General features: G+C 42.9%; 1 protein-coding gene across 2 annotated transcripts in view; it reads right to left on the reverse strand.

The window, feature by feature from the left end:
* The window catches only part of LOC124789586, a 209,561-nt gene that overhangs the window by 119,269 nt on the left and 67,258 nt on the right, over positions 1–23,034 (reverse strand). For both annotated transcript variants that reach the window (XM_047256995.1, XM_047256994.1), the window contains exon 2: positions 2,654–2,849. In XM_047256995.1, the coding sequence (XP_047112951.1) occupies positions 2,654–2,849 (196 nt within the window). The remainder of the gene's footprint in view (positions 1–2,653; positions 2,850–23,034) is intronic.

A 23,034-nucleotide genomic window follows, 5' to 3' on the forward strand; every position in this document is an offset into this window, starting at 1 on the left:
TAAATCGGAATATCTGTAGTGACGTTTACGTGTTGAATAAAATGTGTGCACGCCGTAGTTTATAACTAATTTAGTTTTTTTCATATAGTTCAATAATTTTGTCTCTCTGTTAAGCGTCTGCGTAGTCGAGCAGCCACGCGAAGTAAATACTTGAACAGTTCCATTGATTTGGAATTACGGTGCCTTTTCACTGAAGTTAGGCATTTGACTGTGTTTTCGGTAATTGATTTTGTGCGAGTATAGGAACATCAATTTTGTTTACGTGATTTAAAGCAGCGTTGAACTGAAGTTATTTGCTGCAGTAGCTATTTCTGTTCATATGGAACGGTCTTGTTGAATATTTTCGCAGTCATTATTCAGGTAGTGAACTATGGTTTATGTCGTGATTAATAGTGGTAAACTCGTCTGGTAAACTGACATACGGCTGGGAGAACGGTGTGCTGACCACGTGCCCCTCCATATCCGCATCCAGTGACGCCTGTGGTCTGAGGATGACATGGCGGCAGGTCGGTACCGTTGGGCCTCCATGGCCTGTTCGGGCGGAGTTTTTTAGATAGTGGTAAAGTGCACCTTCAGGATACGTTTGTTTGTGTGGCCACCTTCCGCAGCAGCTGTTAACATCTGTTATCATAGGGTATCTGTCTTGAGCTGACTGCAATGTAATTAAAATGAATTACAGAAGACTTGTTTCGCTTTTATTTACAAAGCATCTTCTGTGGTATTCTATAATTGGATACACACGTTTGTATATTTATGTTTTGATTCTTTTAGGTTAAAAACAGTGTTTTCTTTATGGAGTTGGTCTGCAAGCTACTTACGATGTTTCTTTACATAGTTTGCTCAAAAAAAATGTTCAAATGTGTGTGAAATCTTATGGGACTTGACTGCTAAGGTCATCAGTCCCTAAGCCTACACACTACTTAACCTAAATTATCCTAAGGACAAACACACACACACACACACACACACACACACACACACACACACACACACACACACCCATGCCCGAGGAAGGAGTCGAACCTCCGCCGGGACCAGCCACTCAGTCCATGACTACAGCGCCTTAGACTGCTTTTTTTGTTGATCTCATTTTGTTCTATATTGTTCGTTGAATTTGTTCGTGGCGGACGTCCGATGACACTCGTTCAGGTTGTTCGTTGATCCGTTTACTCAGTTTTTTATTACAGAGGGTAGCTAAACCCTCTGACCGAACACGCTGAGCTACCGTGCTGGCTTTTTTTTTCTTTCGTTCTTTGCATCTGCTCGGGGCGGACGTCTAAGACACCCGTTTAAGTTCGTTGTTGATCGATTAACTCAGTTTTTTTTGTTTTTTTTTTTTGTTACAGAAGGCAGCTAAACCTCTGACCGAACACGCTGAGCTACTGTGCCGGCTCTGCTCGGCTAATCCCGCACGGCCATAGTTTGCAGCTTCTCCTCTTGCTAGCAGTGGGTGGTGCCGACAGGCTTCATTTATCATCTGCAGGATTTGACATTTTGCGTTATTTCCTGCACTGCACTATTTGTTGTGTACATAGTTCTGCGTAGTCAGTGCATACACAACTTTTCCACTAGAGTGCACCCCGCTAAGCACAACAGCGCAGGCACAGTGCTCGTCTGTCTCCGCACTACGAGATGGCGCTGCCTTAGAGACGGACCAAATTCTGCTTCCGCTGATCCGCGTATTAATATGTAACGCAGCCAATGAGATTGCTGCTAACGTAGAACCTTTTCTCCTCGTGGATCACACTCGCACAGTGATACCTGAATGCGCGAGGTATTATAACGAGTGTACAGACCTCCGATTAGTCAGTCTGCATTTGTCGGCACCAGTCTGTACCAGTCTACATTTGTCTGTACCAGTCTATAGTCAAGTTTCAGTCTGTGCCTAATAGGATTACTATATTCCTGTACATAGCCATGAAGATAAATGTATAGACACTTTGTCAAGTATCAGAGATATGTGAGAATAAGATTAACGTACCAAGACCAAAGGAACTTCAGATTGTCAATTGTAAATAGCATCCAGAATCAAGTTAAGTAATTTTATGCTTGTTATTATTTTAATAAATGTGTGTGAAAATTAATCAAGTTCTGTTTAAAGTTGGTCACTGTCAATCTGCTATTCTAAGCGTGCAAGTGGCATTTCTATCATCTGACCGAACGGCAGAAGATAAACACGCCACGATAAGACCACAAGGCATATTGCTGACACTCGCCTACTTCGTTAGAGCAACAAGTCAAATAGCCTGATGGTGTGTGTACCGAAGGTCTTACAGTATGCACACCACAACTTTCTTAACTGTTTTTCGTTCATCGCTGCCACAGTGTTTATGCCTATTCGTTTGTTTTTGTTCATGTTGTGAGAGTTGCCAACCTATGAAACTACTTTTTTTTTAAACACTGGTTGCAGATGTATTAGAAGCATTTATTTGCTTTTAAGTACAAGTAACTGGTTTCGCCAGCATCATTAAAACTACAATATTTATTCAGTCAATTTCTTTATTTATGTATACTATTCGCCACCTTGTCTATTTATTTCAAACCGTTAAGGAGTAATTCTGTATTAAATGTATGGGCTTTGAAGCGACACGACAGATCTTTCAGACATCACAAAGAGTCAAGAGGTCTACAGAGTCCCATATGGGATGCTCACCGGCACGTTCGCCGCTGGAGCCGACTACGCCATCGTCGTCATCATTGTCGTCATCGTCATCTTCTTCGTCGCTGTAGCCCAGCAGCAGGTTGGACAGCGTGCCGAGCGGGTTCCAGCCGCCGCCGCTAGAGGCGCTGCTGCCACTGGCACAGTCCACCCGCACTGAGGAACCAGGAGCGGCCTTCACCGCCTGCACCTGTCAACAAGCGGACAACGTGATTGTGGCGTCAACGCATTGAAGTTCAACCACACAAACGCTCAGGGAGCCACTTCAATGCGTTACTAGCAATTCTCAGTCTGGGTCGCTCTGCGTCGCATGTACTCTGCTCGCCATTAAAATTACAGCTGCTGGAGTGATAGTAAATATTAAAGTTTCTCTTGCTGCCTGCATAAAGTATCGTAGGAACAGTACACGATTAAAGCTGTAGGCGGTTTGGGGGTGTAGAGGGCGCGAAATGTAGTGCACAGAGCTGCCATCCCTTGCAACAACAAGAGGTCTAATAATCGATAATGATTCCGGTTTCATCATCGACTGGCGGTAATAATTGACCACAAAAATTCGATGATCTTAACATCGACGTTAGTCAAGTGATATACAGGGTGTTACAGAATGGTACGGCCAAACTTTCAGTAAACATTCCTCACACACAAAGAAAGAAAATATGTTACGTGGACATGTGTACGGAAACGCTTACTTTCCAAAAATGGCTCTGAGCACTACGGGACTTAACTGCTGTGGTCATCAGTCCCCTAGAACTTAGACCTACTTAAACCTAACTAACCTAAGGACATCACACACATCCATGCCCGAGGCAGGATTCGAACCTGCGACCGTAGCGGTCACGCGGCTCCAGACTGTAGCGCCTAGAACCGCACGGCCACTACGGCCGGCGCGCTTACTTTCCATGTTAGAGCTCATTTTATTACTTTTCTTCAAATCACATTAATCATGGAATGGAAACACACAGCAACAGAACGTACCAGCGTGACTTCAAACACTTTGTTACAGGCAATGTTCAAAATGTCCTCCGTTAGCGAGGATACATGCATCCACCCTCCGTCGCATGGAATCCCTGATGCAGCCCTGGAGGATGGCGTATTGTATCACAGCCGTCCACAATACGAGCACGAAGAGTCTCTACATTTGGTACCAGGGTTGCGTAGACAAGAACTTTCAAATGCCCCCATAAATGAAAGTCAAGAGGGTTGAGGTCAGGAGAGCGTGGAGGCCATGGAATTGGTCCGCCTCTACCAATCCATCGGTCACCGAATCTGTTGTTGAGGAGCGTACGAACACTTCGACTGAAATGTGCAGGAGCTCCATCGTGCATGAACCACATGTTGTGTCGTACTTGCAAAGGCACATGTTCTAGCAGCACAGGTAGAGTATCCCGTATGAAATCATGATAACGTGCTCCATTGAGCATAGGTGTAAGAACAAACCAAAATGAGCTCTAACATGGAAATTAAGCGTTTCCGGACACATGTCCACATAACTTCTTTTCTTTATTTGTGTGTGAGGAATGTTTCCTGAAAGTTTCGCCGTACCTTTTTGTAACACCCTGTATACAGGAGAATAAGGGAAAAGGATCATATAGGTACATCTAATGTCATATTTATTAATAATTAAATACAGCAGTAACTAGCATTTAACATCCCCAAACTTTTTATCTACTGAGTGCAAAAACAGCATTTTCGACAGTTCTCCCTCGCATTGTTGACAGAGAGCATATCCGACCTTTCAAGACAGCCTCTCAAAAGTCGCTATACAGCTCAGACACGTAATATTTTTGTAGCTCTGGATAGCAAGTACTGATGATGTAATTGATTACTTTTAATGGATACAGTTTCCATAGAGGCACCCCCATGCTGATCACTTTGTCTGCTATGTTATTGCCACGTCTTCGTTTCCTAAGGGACCGTAGCATTTAAGAACATTGCTTGTTACGCAATTCAAGTTACCTTCCTGTAAAAATAACGGTTAATAACACCAAAGATTTGAATGTAATCTTTCACTTCAAGCCCCCCACCTTAGATCATTTTCAGATGCATCACGCAATAGATTAAGAAATATATGACGTAAGGATAAACATTGTGTTTGTCTCCATAAGAGGATACAGTGCTGCTTATTTCCATTGCGGTATGTTAAAGAAGTTGTTTTGCTCATTTTCAGGGCAGGAATTCCTGCTACTTTAGCTAACCAATGTGGTGTACGGCACTGTGGCCGTGCCTCGGGCATGGATGTGTGTGATGTCCTTAAGTTAGGTTTAAGTAGTTCTAAGTTCTAGGGGACTGATGACCTCAGAAGTTGAGTCCCATAGTGCTCAGAGCCATTTGAACCATTTGCACGGCACTATCATCAGTGTATGTATGAAAAGAAAAATGGGAATCAGTGAGTAAGGGTATTACTGTCACATTTTTCCTTATTTTCAGCCAGAAGAACAGATTAAGATCACTAGTTTACCACCAGATCACTCCACACTACAGCCAGCACCTTATAAGGTCATAACTGTAGTGTGACGCTAGGCTCCTTCCTTTTCCAGGTAGCAAATTATTATTCGCTTGCGCCATTTTATATTGTTGATGCAGCAAATCAAATTCGGCTCTCCTGTTTTCCTGTAATGTGTCAACTTGTTACCCATCTCACAGACTGTTGTTTCAACAGTTGCATGCTAATTCTTGATGGTTATGATTGAGTTTCAGCGTGCTATAGCATCTCGAAAGCGTATGTTCTTGAATCTAGGATAGAGCAGCATTGATTTGACTAGCATATATTAACACCTTCATTTGGCAGTATGCGCTTTTTCATTTCATTTATGAATCAACATGGTTTTAGAAAGCATCGCACGTGCGAAACTCAGCTTGCCCTTTTCTCACATGATATATTGAGAACTACGGATGAAGGGCAACAGGCAGATTCCATATTTCTAGATTTCCGAAAAGTATTTGGCACGCTGCCCCATTGCAGGATGTTGACGAAAGTACGAGCATACGAAATAAGTTCAGAGATATGTGAGTGGCTCGAAGGCTTCTTAAAGAATAGAACCCAGTCGAGTGTTCATCAGAGACAAGGGTATCGTCAGGAGTGCCCCAGGGAAGTGTGAACGCGACCATTGTTGTTCTCTAAGTACGTAAATGATTTGGCGGACAGGGTGGGCAGCGATCTGCGGTTGTCTGCTGATGGTGCCGTGGTGTACGGTAAGGTTACGAAGTTGCGTGACTGTAGAAGGATACAAGATGCCTCAGACAAAATTTACAGTTTGTGTGATGAATGGCAGCTAGTCCTAAATGTGGAAAAATGGACGTTAATGCGGATAAGTAGAAAGATGAAACCATTATGTCTGGATGCAATATTACTAGAGTCCTGCTTGACATAGTCACGTCGTTTAAATATCTGGGCGTGACGCTGCAAAGCGATATGAGGTGGAACGAGTACGTGGGAACTGTGGTAGGGAAGGCGAATGGTAGACTTGGGTTAAATGGGCGAATTTTGGGAAAAGGTGCTTCACCTTGAAACATACCTTCAGTAGTCTTCAGTTTCTCAAAAAATTAATTCAATAATATTAGTTCCTCTTATTATAATAGTTAGCTGATGTCTCTGTACATCCGTTTATAATCTCTTGTAAATCATAGCTGGTGGCTGGCCGGCACACCGCTCCTTTCAACCTCTCGCTTCAGACCTGCTACCGACTCGCTTCACTTCTCGCTTACTACAGACTTCCTATGAACGTTAAAGTGCGGTCTCTCCTGCCAACAATGCTTTCTGGTGCAGACAATCCCTGCTACCACAATTATTTCCAACATGACAAATATTAATTATTCCTACTTAATCCTATTAATAAAATATAAACATCTTTCATAAATTGTGATTTGACAATAAACAATAGAAATATACACGTCTTACAACCTGTAGAGGAGACCGCATATAGGACGGCGGTGCAACCTGTTGTTGAATACTGCTCGAGTGTTTGGAATCCGTACCAGATCAGATAGAAGGAAGACATCGAAGCAATTCAGAGGTGGTCTGCTAGATTTGTTACCAGTAGGTTCTGATAACACGTAAGTGTTGCGGAGATACTTCGGGAACGCAAATTGAAATCCCTGGAGGGAAGGCGACGTTCTTTTCACGGAACGCTATTGAGAAAATGTAGAGAACCGGCATTTGAAGCTGACTGCCGAACAATTCTACTGCCACCAACATACATTGCACGTGAGGGTACGAGAAATTAGTGCTCATTGTTATTCTTGTTGTCTTCAAAATGGTTCAAATGGCTCTGAGCACTATGGGTCATCAGTCTCCTAGACCTTAGAACTACTTCAACCTAACTAACCTAAGGACATCACACACATCCATACCCGAGGCAGGATTTGAACCTGCGACCGTAGCGGTCGCGCAGTTCCAGACTGTAGCGCCTAGAACCGCTCGGCCACTCCGGCCGGCTGTTGCCTTCAGTCCAGAGACTGGTTTGTTGCAGCTGTCCACGCTACTCTATCCTGCGCAAGCCTGTTCATCTCCGAATAACTACTGCAACTTACATCCTTCTCAATCTGCTTATTGTATTCATCTCTTGGTCTCCCTCTACGATTTTTACCCTGCACTCTTCCCTCCAATACTAAATGTGTGATCCCCTACTGCCGCAGAACGTGTCCTATCAACAGATCCCTTCTTCTAGTCGAGTTGTGCCACAAATCCCTCTTCTTCCCAGTTCTCTTCAGTACCTCCTCGCTAGTTACGTGATCTACCCATGGGGGGTGCGGCGTAGTGCTCAAACGGAGGGATATAAATAGTCGTTTTTCCCTCGCTCTATTTTCGAGCGGAACGGGAAAGGAGATGCCAAGTAGTGGTACATGGTACCCCCGTACGCTGGCTTGCGGCGTATCTACGTAGATGTAGATCAGTCTGTTTTGGTTGCAAGCCAGATATCTTAAAATTCAACGTACTAGTTATTGTGACTACTTTACTGCTTGCAACGCGCTTTTCTCCGTAAATTTCAAGAGCAACCATCTTCTTTTTTTTTTTCGCACGTACCGATGTCTCATACGAGACACATGCACGGATAGACGCACGCCTTACACAAAGCTGCTTTCGGAATCAGGGCAGACGCGACGGTCCCGGGTCGAATCCGCCGCAGCGTGTGACGTACACGGATGAGCACGACAACACTATGACCACCTGTTTAATACCACGTCGCTCCTCTACTGAAACAAAATACAGCAGCGGTTCTGCATAGCATGGAGTCGTCAAGTCCGTAGTAGGTTCTGCATCTACATCTACGTAGATACTCCGCAAGCCAACGTACGGTGCGTGGCGGCGGGTGCCCTGCACCACTACTTGTTATTTCCTTTGCTGTACCACTCGCAAAGGTAGGGAAAAACGACCGTCTGTATGTCTTCGTATAAGCCCTAATTTCTCGTATCTTATTTACGTGATGCTTAGGCGCAATGTATGTTGGCTGCAGTAGAATCGATCGGCAGTCAGCTTCCAATGCTCGTTCTCTAAATTTTCTCAATAGCGTTTCTCGAAAAGAACATCGTCTTCCCTCGTGTGTTTCCCTTTTGAGTTCCCGAAGCATCTTGTAACACTTACGTATTGTTCGAACCTACCGGTAACAAATCTAGCAGGCCGCCTCTGAATTACTTCGAGAAGTAATTTCGTGAGAAGATTTCGTCGCAACGAAAAACGCCTTTCTTTTAATGAAGTCCAGCCCAAATCCTGTATCATTTCTGTGACACTCAATCCCATATTTCCCGATAATACAAAACGTGCTGCCCTCCTTTGAACTTTTTCGATGTATTCCGTCAGTCCTATCTGGTAAGGATCCCACTCCGCGCAGCAGTATTCTAAAAGCGGACGGACAAGCATAGTGTAGGCAGTCTCCTTAGCAGATCTGTTACATTTTCTAAGTGTCCTGCCAATAAAACGCAGTCTTTGGTTAGCTTTCCCCACAACATTTTCTATGGGATCCTTCCAATTTAAGTTGTTCGTAATTTACGGCTTTTAGATTAGACTGGTTTATCGTGTAACCGAAGTTTAACGAAATCCTTTTGGCACTCAAGTGGATGACCTCACACTTTTCGTTATTTAGGGTCAACTGCCAATTTTCGCACCATTCAGATATCTTTTCTAAATCGTTTTGCCGGCTGCTGAGCATAACAAACAGATATACAGGGTGAGTCACCTAACGTTACCGCTGGATATATTTCGTAAACGACATCAAATACTGATTTTTTTATGGTTTGTATTAACCAATTACACTAGCCCCTCTCCTCACGTTCGGTCTGTGGAATCGATTCGTCAGTATTTGATGTGGTTTACGAAATATATCCAGCGGTAATGTTAGGTGACTCATCCTGTATATCTATTTGTTATGCTCAGCAGCCGGCCGCGGTGGTCTCGCGGTTCTAGGCGCGCAGTCCGGAACTGCGCGACTGCTACGGTCGCAGGTTCGAATCCTGCCTCGGGCATGGATGTGTGTGCTGTCCTTAGGTTAGTTAGGTTTAAGTAGTTCTAAGTTCTAGGGGACCGATGACCACAGCTGTTAAGTCCCATAGTGCTCAGAGCCATTATGCTCAGCACTCAGCTTAACTGAGCGGCCCAGAGGTGTGGCCAGCCTCAATGTTTGGCTACGTTTTTAGTCATAGGGTGCCAGCTCACACCTGCGGTATTCAATTTTCAAGCTGAAACAAAAACATATAAAACAATGCAGGCAGATATCGCGGTGAAATCTAAAAAATATTGAGTCATCCAGGTTGATTTATGGTTTGAGGAAGTAATTTGTTTCTATTTTTCCACGAATAGTCGTCAATATCTTGAGTAAACATTTAAAATGCAGTCTGAGGTGCTTTTTCGTAAGGGTGGCCATTAATAACCGACGCTAGAACACTTCACTATAAAACTCATATGTCGCGATCACGGCACTCGACAGTCTCTTCACAGTTCACAAGATACACTGCTGTCTGCTGTCCTAAACCACTATACTGCCCTCAACTTGATCGTTTTCGAACGTCGCTACATACGTACTTGTCCCCGATGGTGGCTACCAGCCCAATAGTAGGCTACCCCCAGATTCGTGGCACGTCCGGCTCTTAGCGTCGCTCACACTCCAGTGTCCTTAAAGATGGCCGCCCTAAGCACCATCGAAACGACTATATAACTCAAAACAATGTTTGACAAAAAACTTACGAATATTCTAAAATTAAACACATATGATACATTGAAAAATATGCGTATTTTCCGGGCAATAACAATCTAAAGTCCAATTTTTCTTGTATCTGCCACCGCTTTTTCACAAATAATGTTCTTGTGGCGTGATTTTGCTTTTCCCAGGTTTTTGATACTAAACGTAAATAAACAAGTAAAAATACGTACTTAATTACTCATCTACCTCTTTAATCTTTAGAATGCTGCCGCTAGTTTCGTCTCTTTAAATTTATTTATTACCAAAAACAGAGTTTCTCTCAGTCGAATCCCATATTCCGATCTCTCATTCAAAAATGGTATAGATTCTACTAAATTGGCTATGATTGCTCGATGCAGCTCTACTAGACGTATCCGTAGACACTTTGCTTATATTAATCGGCCAAAGCATTGCCGAAATATAAGCTTTTGAACTTCCATAAATTTACAATTTTTGAGACAAGAATATCATTTAAATTATTATATATTTTTGTGGCGCGTCTAGAAAATTTAGCTTTTCATAATTTTCTGTCCATGAGTGCCAACTCACACTCCGTGTCCCTCTTTAATTTTGTTTTTATCATTTTTTCTCTGGCGTATAAATTCCTCTAAGCGCGAAAACACTGCCATACGCGCCCCTGCCAAGCTTCCGCTCGGGGATTTCCAAGGTCACGTAAACGCTAGCCGCTCGCCACGGTGGCGTAGCAACCTCCAGCCACGTGCTCTGCGGCGGGAAACTGCCGCCCCTATCTCCCACCACAGCTTGTACGGTCACAGGTTTCTTCTCAAAATATGATGGATTATTTTTTACCAATTTCACTAGCGTATATACGGGGTGGTCAGAAACAGGCTGAAAATCTCGTAAGGGTGTTGTAGGGGTACATTGTGTTGAGAAACAAGTGTTAAGAAAAAATTCGAACTGTTGCTTCGTTTCCGGGTTAGTTAGCATTGGAGTTAGCCAGTCAGGCCGATGCACGCACAAATTCCAGCGGCCCGCCAGACGGTGTCACCGAACGTTTTGTTCTTGTTTGGTTTCCTACAACCGAACAAGAGAGCGATACAAGAACTGGACATTTAACTCTCGTGCGCGATCATCTACAGTATGAGAACAACTAACACTAATTGTATTTGGCGGGCCGCCTGAATTTGCGCCTGATTGACTAACTTTAATACTAATGAACTCGGAAACGGCGCAACATATCTTAATTTTTTCTTAACAATTATTTCTCAGCAGGACCTACTCTCTAATACCCTTACAAGTTTTCAGACTGTTTCTGACCATTCTGTGTGTACTGTGATGGTACAGTTAAAATGCCCAGTTGCTTAAAGAGGTACGCACATGGCGGCCGCAGACGAACACCACATAACTTATTATTTTTTTTTTTTTTTTTTTTTTTTTTTTTTTTTTTTTTTTTTTTTTTTTTTTTGTCGTCAGTCTACTGACTGGTTTGATGCGGCCCGCCACGAATTCCTTTCCTGTGCTAACCTCTTCATCTCAGAGTAGCACTTGCAACCTACGTCCTCAATTATTTGCTTGACGTATTCCAATCTCTGTCTTCCTCTACAGTTTTTGCCCTCTACAGCTCCCTCTAGTACCATGGAAGTCATTCCCTCATGTCTTAGCAGATGTCCTATCATCCTGTCCCTTCTCCTTATCAGTGTTTTCCACATATTCCTTTCCTCTCCGATTCTGCATAGAACCTCCTCATTCCTTATCTTATCAGTCCACCTAATTTTCAACATTCGTCTATAGCACCACATCTCAAATGCTTCGATTCTCTTCTGATCCGGTTTTCCCACAGTCCATGTTTCACTACCATACAATGCTGTACTCCAGACGTACATCCTCAGAAATTTCTTCCTCAAATTAAGGCCGGTATTTGATATTAGTAGACTTCTCTTGGCCAGAAATGCCTTTTTTGCCATAGCGAGTCTGCTTTTGATGTCCTCCTTGCTCCGTCCGTCATTGGTTATTTTACTGCCTAGGTAGCAGAATTCCTTGACTTCATTGACTTCGTGACCATCAATCCTGATGTTAAGTTTCTCGCTGTTCTCATTTCTACTATTTTTCATTACCTTCGTCTTTCTCCGATTTACTCTCAAACCATACTGTGTACTCATTAGACTGTTCATTCCGTTTAGCAGATCATTTAATTCTTCTTCACTTTCGCTCAGGATAGCAATGTCATCAGCGAATCGTATCATTGATATCCTTTCACCTTGTATTTTAATTCCACTCCTGAACCTTTCTTTTATTTCCATCATTGCTTCGTCGATGTAGAGATTGAAGAGTAGGGGCGAAAGGCTACAGCCTTGTCTTACACCCTTCTTAATACGAGCACTTCGTTCTTGATCGTCCACTCTTATTATTCCCTCTTGGTTGTTGTACATATTGTATGTGACCCGTCTCTCCCTATAGCTTACCCCTACTTTTTTCAGAATCTCGAACAGCTTGCACCATTTTATATTGTCGAACGCTTTCTCCAGGTCGAAAAATCCTATGAAAATGTCTTGATTTTTCTTTAGCCTTGCTTCCATTATTAGCCGTAACGTCCGAATTGCCTCTCTCGTCCCTTTACTTTTCCTAAAGCCAAACTGATCGTCACCTAGCGCATTCTCAATTTTCTTTTCCATTCTTGTGTATATTATTCTTGTAAGCAGCTTCGATGCATGCGCTGTTAAGCTGATTGTGCGATAATTCTCGCACTTGTCAGCTCTTGCCGTCTTCGGAATTGCGTGGATGATGCTTTTCCGAAAGTCAGATGGTATGTCGCCAGACTCATATATTCTACACACCAACGTGAATAGTCGTTTTGTTGCCACTTCCCCCAATGATTTTAGAAATTCTGATGGAATGTTATCTATCCCTTCTGCCTTATTTGACCGTAAGTCCTCCAAAGCTCTTTTAAATTCCGATTCTAATACTTGATCCCCTATCTCTTCTAAATCGACTCCTGTTTCTTCTTCTATCACATCAGACAAATCTTCACCCTCATAGAGGCTTTCAATGTATTCTTTCCACCTATCTGCTCTCTCCTCTGCATTTAACAGTGGAATTCCCGTTGCACTCTTAATGTTACCGCCGTTGCTTTTAATGTCACCAAAGGCTGTTTTGACTTTCCTGTATGCTGAGTCTGTCCTTCCGACAATCATATCTTTTTCGATGTCTTCACATTTTTCCTGCAGCCATTTCGTCTTAGCTTCCCTGCACTTTCTATTTATTTCATTTCTCAGCGACTTGTATTTCTGTATTCCTGATTTTCCCGGAACATGTTTGTACTTCCTCCTTTCATCAATCAACTGAAGTATTTCTTCTGTTACCCATGGTTTCTTCGCAGCTACCTTCTTTGTACCTATATTTTCCTTCCCAACTTCTGTGATGGCCCTTTTTAGAGATGTCCATTCCTCTTTAACTGTACTGCCTACTGCGCTATTCCTTATTGCTGTATCTATAGCGTTAGAGAACTTCAAACGTATCTCGTCATTCCTTAGTACTTCCGTATCCCACTTCTTTGCGTATTGATTCTTCCTGACTAATGTCTTGAACTTCAGCCTACTCTTCATCACTACTATATTGTGATCTAAGTCTATATCTGCTCCTGGGTACGCCTTACAATCCAGTATCTGATTTCGGAATCTCTGTCTGACCATGATGTAATCTAATTGAAATCTTCCCGTATCTCCCGGCCTTTTCCAAGTATACCTCCTCCTCTTGTGATTCTTGAACAGGGTATTCGCTATTACTAGGTGAAACTTGTTACAGAACTCAATTAGTCTTTCTCCTCTTTCATTCCTTGTCCCAAGCCCATATTCTCCTGTAACCTTTTCTTCTACTCGATCCCCTACAACTGCATTCCAGTCGCCCATGACTATTAGATTTTCCTCCCCCTTTATATACTGCATTACCCTTTCAATATTCTCATACACTTTCTCTATATGTTCATCTTCAGCTTGCGACGTCGGCATGTATACCTGAACTATCGTTGTTGGTGTTGGTCTGCTGTCGATTCTGATTAGAACAACCCGGTCACTGAACTGTTCACAGTAACACACCCTCTGCCCTACCTTCCTATTCATAACGAATCCTACACCTGTTATACCATTTTCTGCTGTTGTTGATATTACCCGATACTCATCTGACCAGAAATCCTTGTCTTCCTTCCACTTCACTTCACTGACCCCTACTATATCTAGATTGAGCCTTTGCATTTCCCTTTTCAGATTTTCTAGTTTCCCTACCACGTTCAAGTTTCTGACATTCCACGCCCCGACTCGTAGAACGCTATCCTTTCGTTGACTATTCAATCTTTTTCTCATGGTAACCTCCCCCTTGGCAGTCCCCTCCCGGAGATCCGAATGGGGGGACTATTCCGGAATCTTTTGCCACTGGTGAGATCATCATGACACTTCTTCAGTTACAGGCCACATGTCCTGTGGATACACGTTACGTGTCTTTAATGCAGTGGTTTCCATTGCCTTCTGCATCCTCATGTCGTTTATCATTGCTGATTCTTCCGCCTTTAGGGGCAATTTCCCACCCATAGGACAAGAGAGTGCCCTGAACCTCTATCCGCTCCTCCGCCCTCTTTGACAAGGCCGTTGGCAGAATGAGGCTGACTTCTTATGCCGGAAGTCTTCGGCCGCCAATGCTGATTATTTATCAAAATTTAGGCAGTGGCGGGGATCGAACCCGGGACCGAAGACGTTTTGATTATGAATCAAATACGCTACCCCTAGACCACCGGTGAAATTATGCTCACCAATCGTTATTTTACAGTCAATACTTTCCCTCTAAGCGATGAGTTACACCAGAAAATTTTTCCTGAAGACATTATTGAGTGAAAATACGCAGAATATGTCAGGTGGTCGATTCGTTTGTTTCCAAAATCAGCAGTTATACGAAGAGCAAAAGTAGCCGAACTTAATTGTTTGAGAATCTCAGTAATATACTTCGTCCAATTCATGTTTTCATCCATACATATACCTAAAAGTTTGGAGCATTCTATTCTATCTCCTGACACCTATTCGTGTTTTATGTCAATTGTCGGTATGACTGTATTTGCTCCATAGAACTAAATATAATGCTTTTTTTCTTTAAATTAGGGAGAGTCCATTTTCAGAGAAATACATAATTATTTGGAAAACATCATTTACCATCTCTTCTGTTGCTTTGTCTCTAATGGGATTTGTTATAACACTAGTATCGTCTGCAACAATTAACAGTTCTGGTTATTGAATGTTAAGTGGAAGGTCATTCACATGTATAGGGAATAGAAGTGCTCCAAAAATTGAATCTTGTGGGACCTCGCTTTGAGATTTCTCCCCAGTCACAAAGATTTTTTTACCTTTCCGACATTGTTTCAATTATTCAGCACAATCTTTTGCATTCTGTTCGTTAAGTATGTTTGAAACCAGCACAATGAAATGCCTTGGAAAGATGACAACAAATTCCAACTGGCGATATTTTATTGCTTAAGACTTTTACTGTTTGATAAGTGAATGTATAAATATCATTTTCAGTAGGGCAACCCTTCTCGAATCCAAACTATGATGTGCTAAGTACATTGTTTACATTTCAGTGCGAGAGTATGCTTGAATACGTTACCTTTTTCGAACATTTTGGAAAAAAATGTCAGTAAGGAAATTGAGCTATAACTTTTTAAATCTGTTTGCCGCCTTCCTTATGAAGAAGTTTAACAACTGATGTTTTTAACTGTCTGTGATGCACTGCATATGCCACTAAAAACATTACTGATTAAATTGGAACAGCTGTTTCAGAATCTGTTCGAAATTCCGTCAACACGCCATGAATTGATCGTCTTTTAGAATTTTTTACAATCATATTAAATTCATTGAAGGAAGCTGTGCTACAACTAGCTGGTACAGTTTTCTAGAATAACGTTTTTAATATATTTTCTTCCTCTTTCAAACAAATTGCTATTTTTTGCTACTACATTTAGAAACTACTCACAACTCTTGAATTATCACTGACTACATTGATATTAAGTGTAATTGTTATGATATCTTCTACAGCGACTTGTTGTTCTGTCTTCTGTTAGACAGAATCCCATCTAGTTGTAATCTTATTATCTTCATTACTTATATCTGTCAGGACATGCATACTTCCGGACATATTTGATGACTTCCTTCACAATACTATACTGTTGTTGTTGTTGTTGTGGTCTTCAGTCCTGACACTGGTTTGATGCAGCTCTCCATGCTATTCTATCCTGTGCAAGCTTCTTCATCTCCCAGTACCTACTGCAACCTACATCCTTCTGAATCTGCTTAGTGTATTCATCTCTTGGTCTCCCTATACGATTTTTACCCTCCATGCTGCCCTCCAATGCTAAATTTGTGATCCCTTGATGCCTCAGAACATGTCCTACCAACCGGTCCCTTCTTCTTGTCAAGTTGTGCCACAAACTATTCTGCTCCCCAATCCTATTCAATACCTCCTCATTAGTTACGTGATCTACCCACCTTATCTTCAGCATTCTTCTGTAGCACCACATTTCGAAAGCTTCTATTCTCTTCTTGTCCAAACTAGTTATCGTCCATGTTTCACTTCCATACATGGCTACACTCCATACAAATACTTTCAGAAACGACTTCCTGACACTTAAATCTATTCTCGATGTTAACAAATTTCTCTTCTTCAGAAACGATTTCCTTGCCATTGCCAGTCTACATTTTATATCCTCTCTACTTCGACCATCATCAGTTATTTTACTCCCTAAATAGCAAAACTCCTTTACTACTTTAAGTGTGTCATTTCCTAATCTAATTCCCTCAGCATCGCCCGATTTAAATTGACTACATTCCATTATCCTCGTTTTGCTTTTGTTGATATTCATCTTATATCCTCCTTTCAAGACACTGTCCATTTCGTTCAACTGCTCTTCCAAGTCCTTTGCTGTCTCTGACAGAATTACAATGTCATCGGCGAACCTCAAAGTTTTTACTTCTTCTCCATGAATTTTAATACCTACTCCGAATTTTTCTTTTGTTTCCTTTACTGCTTGCTCAATATACAGATTGAATAACATCGGGGAGAGGCTACAACCCTGTCTCACTCCTTTCCCAACCAGTGCTTCCCTTTCATGCCCCTCGACTCTTATAACTGCCATCTGATTTCTGTACAAATTGTAAATAGCCTTTCGCTCCCTGTATTTTATACCTGCCACCTTCAGAATTTGAAAGAGAGTATTCCAGTTAACATTGTCATAAGCTTTCTCTAAGTCTACAAATGCTGGAAACGTAGGTTTGCCTTTTCTTAATCTTTCTTCTAAGATAAGTCGTAAGGTCTTATACTACTAGTATTAAATTAACGTCGAGTCTTAACCTACACTGCCCTTTACATGAATTTCCCCCTCCTTCTTACATAAGATTTTAATTCCCTTAGTTATCCAAGAGTAACTTTTTTAAGGATCTTTTGGATAATTTTTTGTAAAACATCTTTCAAGTATTGACAGAAATTAACTATGAAATAAATTGAATTTGACATTAGCTTCTCTTCCTATATATACCTCATTCCACACCATCCCTTTTAGATTACTCATAGAACACTGTGTTCTGTTCTCATTAATAAGACTCAATTCAGGCTTGTAAGGTGCCATACTGTTTATTTCCATTAATTGTGCATCATGATCAGATAATCCATTAACAACTTGGTACACATTAACTGTCTATAAAATGTGATCAACCTTGGTGAATACAAGGTGGTTTTTGGGCACGGAGCTGCGCACATGTGTTCCGTCTGGTTCAGATCTGGCGAAATTGATGGGCAAGACATCAACGTGGGTTCCCTGTTATGGTGCTCAAACGGCTGCTGTGAACTGTTGTCCTGTTGAAAGATGGTATCTCCTTAGGAGAGGGCATTAGTGGATCACGTGGACAGCGATAATGTCACGTGGTCCACATCTTTCACGGTGCCTTCAATTACTACCTCAGGTCGCATAGAAGGGTACGTTAACATTCCACATACCACAGTACTGGCCCCGCCGGCCTGCGTCCGTGCTGTAGTGCTTGCCTCGAGCACACGTTCGCCTGTATGACGGCGTGATGGGAAAGATTATGGACCCAGTGTGAGAAGAAACTTGAATCACTCACCAGGGCGAAGTGTTTCCCTTAATCCAGACTCGATGATCCTCCACTCACTGCAACAGTAACTGACAATGTCGTTGGTTAAACACAGGTTCACATCAGGGTCATTTGCTTCGGAGGCCCATGTTCAACACTGTGCGTTGAATACTGCGCTCCAAAACAACTGTACCTGTACCACCATCGTGCTTTGCCGTCCGATATTCCACAGATCGCCGCTTATCCTACTTGAGAGAGCAACCAAGCCTCTGACCCCCATTTCCTGTGATGGGAAGCGGATGCCCAACACCTTGTCGCCTGTTTGTGGTTTCACCATGCTTCAACCACTTCCCATGTCCGATAGAATAGACAAAATACATATACATATATATATATATATATATATATATATATATATATATATATATATATATATATATTGATTTGGGGGAAGGGACCAAACAACGAGGTCATCTGTCCCATCGGTTTAGGGAAGGATGGGGTAGGAAGTCAGCCGTGGCCTTTCAGAGGAACCATCTCATCATTTGCCTGAAGCGATTTAGGGAAAGCTCGGAAAACCTGAATCACGATGGCCGGACGCGGGTTTGAACCGTCGTCCTCCCGAATGCGAGTCCAGTGTGCTAACCACTGCACCCTCGCTCAGTATATATACCGCACGCTGCAATAAACCGTCACTCATCGACACCACCCACCCCAACCTTGTTCGAAAATTACTCATTCCCGTTCGGACGATACTAGGGCATTCGCAGTGCAAAAGTGCCGATGCACTAATATCGCCCGAACTCCTACAGGAATCAGTAATTTTCGAGGAGGGGTCGTTAATGGGCGAGGGGCGCTGAAATGCAGCGTGAGGCAAGTAGGAAATTGAGTTGGTCAGGGACTGTGTCCGGATGACCGAAGCGGTTAATGCAACTAACAATAAATTACAGTTTGAGAAAAGCCTAAAGGGTTTATTGGTGGCCAACTCCTCCTACCCCACTTGCTGAATTTCTTTGTAATACCGACTGATGTGTGAATGTTATGTGAATATTACATAATGTGAATATTGCGTACAATTTGACTTCTGTGGAAATTCTGTGCAGTAACGCGCTCATTGTAAATAAGTGCTGCAAAATGTTTTTTATTTAATTTTTTTAGTTTATTTTGATTTGTTGATGGATGACTACAGTAGCCTAAGAACTATCATATACACCCAAGTCTACTGAAGATTTACTATTTGGTGAGGAGTTTATATACTTTTAAATTAAATATGCCTAACATTTTTTGACCAATTCGACATTCAAAAGGTAGGTATATTAACATATCTCTTCTTATTTTGTAAATATTTATTGTGTATGCTTGTTTTCTGATTTGTTACACATCCCAGAGAATCACCTCACTATGGATTAATTGCAACGAAAATTACGTCTAATCTAGTCCCGGTCCGGCACAAATTTTCAACTTTCGCTATCGCATTACCGCAGTGCCCTGTGGGGCTGGAAGTCACGAGTTCCCTTCCTTTCCCCATCCTACACTGAAGCAGCCAAACAAACTGGTACCCCTTCCTAAAACCGTCCAAGGCCCTTCGCAAGCACACAGGAGTGCCGCAACACGACGTGGCATAGACTCGACTAATGTATGAAGCAGTGCTGGACGGAACTGACACCATGAATTCTGCAGGGCTGTCCATAAATCAGGAAGAGTGCGAGGGGGTGGAGATCTCTTCTGAACAGCGTGTTGCAAGGCTTCCAAGATAGGCTCAATAATGTTCATGTCTGGGGAGTTTGGTGGCCAGCGGAAGTGTTTAACTCAGAAGAGTGTTCCTGGAGCAACTCTGTAACAACTCTTGATGTGTTGGGTGTCGCATTGTCCTGCTGGAACTCCCCAAGTCCGTCGTAATGCACAATGGACATGAATGGAAGCAGGGGGTTAGGCAGGATGCTTACGTACGTGTCACCTGTCAGACTCGTATCTACACGTATGAAAGGTCCCATATCACTCCAACTGCAGACGTCCCACACGATTACAGGGCCTCCACCAGCTTGAACAATCCCCTGCTGATATGCATGTTCCATGGATTCATGAGGTTGCCTCCGTGCCCATACACTGCCCGCTCGATAAAATTTGAAACGACATTCGTCCGACCAGGCAACATGTTTCCAGTCATCAACTGTCCAATGTCTGTGTTGACGGGCCCAAGCGAGGCGTAAAGCTTTGTGTCTTGCAGTCATCAGGGGTACACGAGTGGGCCTTCGGCTCCGAAAGCTCATATCGATGATGTTTCATTGAATGTTTCGCACTTTGACACTTGTTAATGGCTTTCAATTGGCTCTGAGCACTATGGGACTTAACTGCTGAGGTCATCAGTCCCCTAGAACTTAGAACTACTTAAACCTAACTAACCTAAGGACATCACACATATCCATGCCCGAGGCAGGATTCGAACCTGCAACCGTAGCGGTAGCGCGGTTCCAGACTGCAGCGTCTAGAACCGCTCGGTCACACACTTGGTAATGGCCCAGCATCGAAGTCTGCAGCAATTTGCGGAAGGGTTGCACTTCCGTCACGTTGAATGATTCTCTTCAGTCGTCGTTGGTTCCGTTCTTGCAGGATCTTTTTCCGGCTGCAGCGATGTCGGAGATATGATGCTTTATCGTCTTCCTGATATTCACTATACGCTCGTCAAATGGTCGTACGGGAAAATCCCCACTTCATCGCTACCTCGGAGATGCTGTGTCCCAACGCTCGTGCGCCGTCTATAACACCATGTTCAAACTCACTGAAGTCTTGATAAGCTACCATTGTAGCAGCAGTAACAGATCTAACAACTGCGCCAGACACTTGTTGCCTTATATAGGCGTTGCCGACAGCACCGCCGTATTCTGCCTCTTTACATATCTCTGTCTTTGAATACGCATGCCTACACCAGTTTCTTTGCGCTTCAGTGTATATTTCATATAGTAAATACTTGCCATAAGATTCTGGCGACAGCAGTACGCGAACAGTCGACCAGGTTTTTCCGTTTCCGGGATCTTCGTTCTCATGCCCACGGCCGTATCAGTCAGCCCTATGTGAGGGAGGCGTATGTCAATGGATTTCCACATTGGCGTCCAGTATCGTCTATAGAATGTTTTTTATCAGTCCTTGCTTCGCTCGTATACTTCCCCTACCGTGCCACGTGGCTCCATAAACACCAAGCGGCATTCGCTGTCGCGATGGTGAATGGTCATTGCGTTTTGTCTTCTCATCTGATGGCGCCGCATGCTATTTATTCCATGAGCTCCTCAGATATACGTACCACTACCAGCCAAAAAGAACCATCTATAGGGAAAGTTTTCTTAAAGGGCTCCTACCCATTCAGTAAAAATTGTCACAGATCGCATTAGCAAGGCAAATATTTGAATACCGCAAAGGACCTACGCGCACCTTCTGCCACGGCAGGACTATACAAAATCGATTTCATATGCACTCTAGTGTATATAGGAACTGCTAAATTAAGCATCCTGAAAAAACACAAGGACAATATTGTCGGAAGAGCAGCACGGTTAAATAAGCTTTAGTAGACTGTACAATATGTCCAGGGAACACGAAACTCCATTCTTCGATACTATAGTTGTTTCAAATTCCAATTTTTATTATGCTATGGTAGGAAATAGACATTTAAAAAGAATACCGCAGAAAAACAACTTTAACAGGAGAAAAGAACTGATATCAAACAACTTGTGGTGGGCCTTACTGTTAGATCAGCCAAATAGTGCGAACTCTTTCTCGCAGTACAAGCTGCATAACATTCGTCATCGCGACTCAGCGATCTCTGGCAGTGGTCGTATGACGTCACAACACTGCCGAATAAACATTTCGATAGTTCCAGCCTCCCAACCACGTTTCCAAATTACTAACTACGTCCTTACAGCCCCTGCAAATGTCTGCTGTAGTTGACGACGAAACGTTACACGTAGAAGAATCAGTCAGGCCATAGCCTTATGTCCATAAAAATAGAATCACGGGCGATGTCAACACCGCCAGCGAAAGCTTGCGTAGTGCACACGGTGTCACTTATGCCTGATAAAAATCAGTTCGTCGTTGTGATGGGAATTACGATCTATGCGTCTGGATAACACAATTCGAATTGTTGACTTACTTGAAGAGACTTCATTTTAAATGAAAGATGAATTGAAAATGAAATTATTCATTATTCTTTTGACGGGTTTCGGCCTCGCAGGAAACCAACTGTTCTACTTCGTGCGAAGTCACCTTTTCGAGAAAGTGAACATCCACGATGTTACGTAGAGAAATTGCAACACGCCACACGCAGAAGTTACATGCCCAGAGTTCGGAGTTCTCCCATCCACATCTGTAGTACTTCCTACTTTTAGATGATGATGAGGTTTGGTTTGTGGGGCGCCCAACTGCGCAGTCATCAGCGCCCGTACAAAGTCCCAATTCCTACACAGTTCAGTTTTTACTCAATCAGATCCAGCCACTGTCACGAATGATGAAGATGATGATGAAATGATGAGGATAACACAAACACCCAGTTCCCGGGCAGAGAAAATCCCCAACCCGGACGGGAATTGAACCAGGGACACCGTGATCAAGAGGCAGCAATGCCACTAGTTGCGGATTCCTCACCATTTGGCATCCTATACTGTTGCGGAGCTAACTGAACTTGTGAAGCTGTAACGAGATGCGTGAAAGGGAGGTGGATGGGAAATGCGCTATGAACTGCCGAGCCCTGCTTTTGTATGTACCCACGCTGGCTGATTCAGCCGAATCGCCAGCTTCCTCTCTGCTGAGAAGATCGCTATCACACACCCATACACAAAGCAAGCGTCAGTGAAACACTTCCGCTGGCCGCTGATGCCAACAACTCATTTCCTGCACCCTACCGCGGAAGCGAGCTTTTGTAAACTCAGTCACCTATTTGTACGATTGCGACACAGGTTTCCATGTTGTACGTTTCCATTATTTTTCTTTCTACTGACCACAAGAAAGATATCTTTGGTGTCCTGAAATTCAATCAGACCTAACGATTTTTTAACGTAAACAGAACAATTAAAATGTGACGAAAAGTATTTTACAGGTTAAAACCTAACTGTTGCCTAGTAACTTCAACTAACTG

The sequence above is a fragment of the Schistocerca piceifrons genome, chromosome 3 (genome assembly GCF_021461385.2).
Source record: "Schistocerca piceifrons isolate TAMUIC-IGC-003096 chromosome 3, iqSchPice1.1, whole genome shotgun sequence".
Lineage (NCBI taxonomy): Eukaryota > Metazoa > Arthropoda > Insecta > Orthoptera > Acrididae > Schistocerca > Schistocerca piceifrons.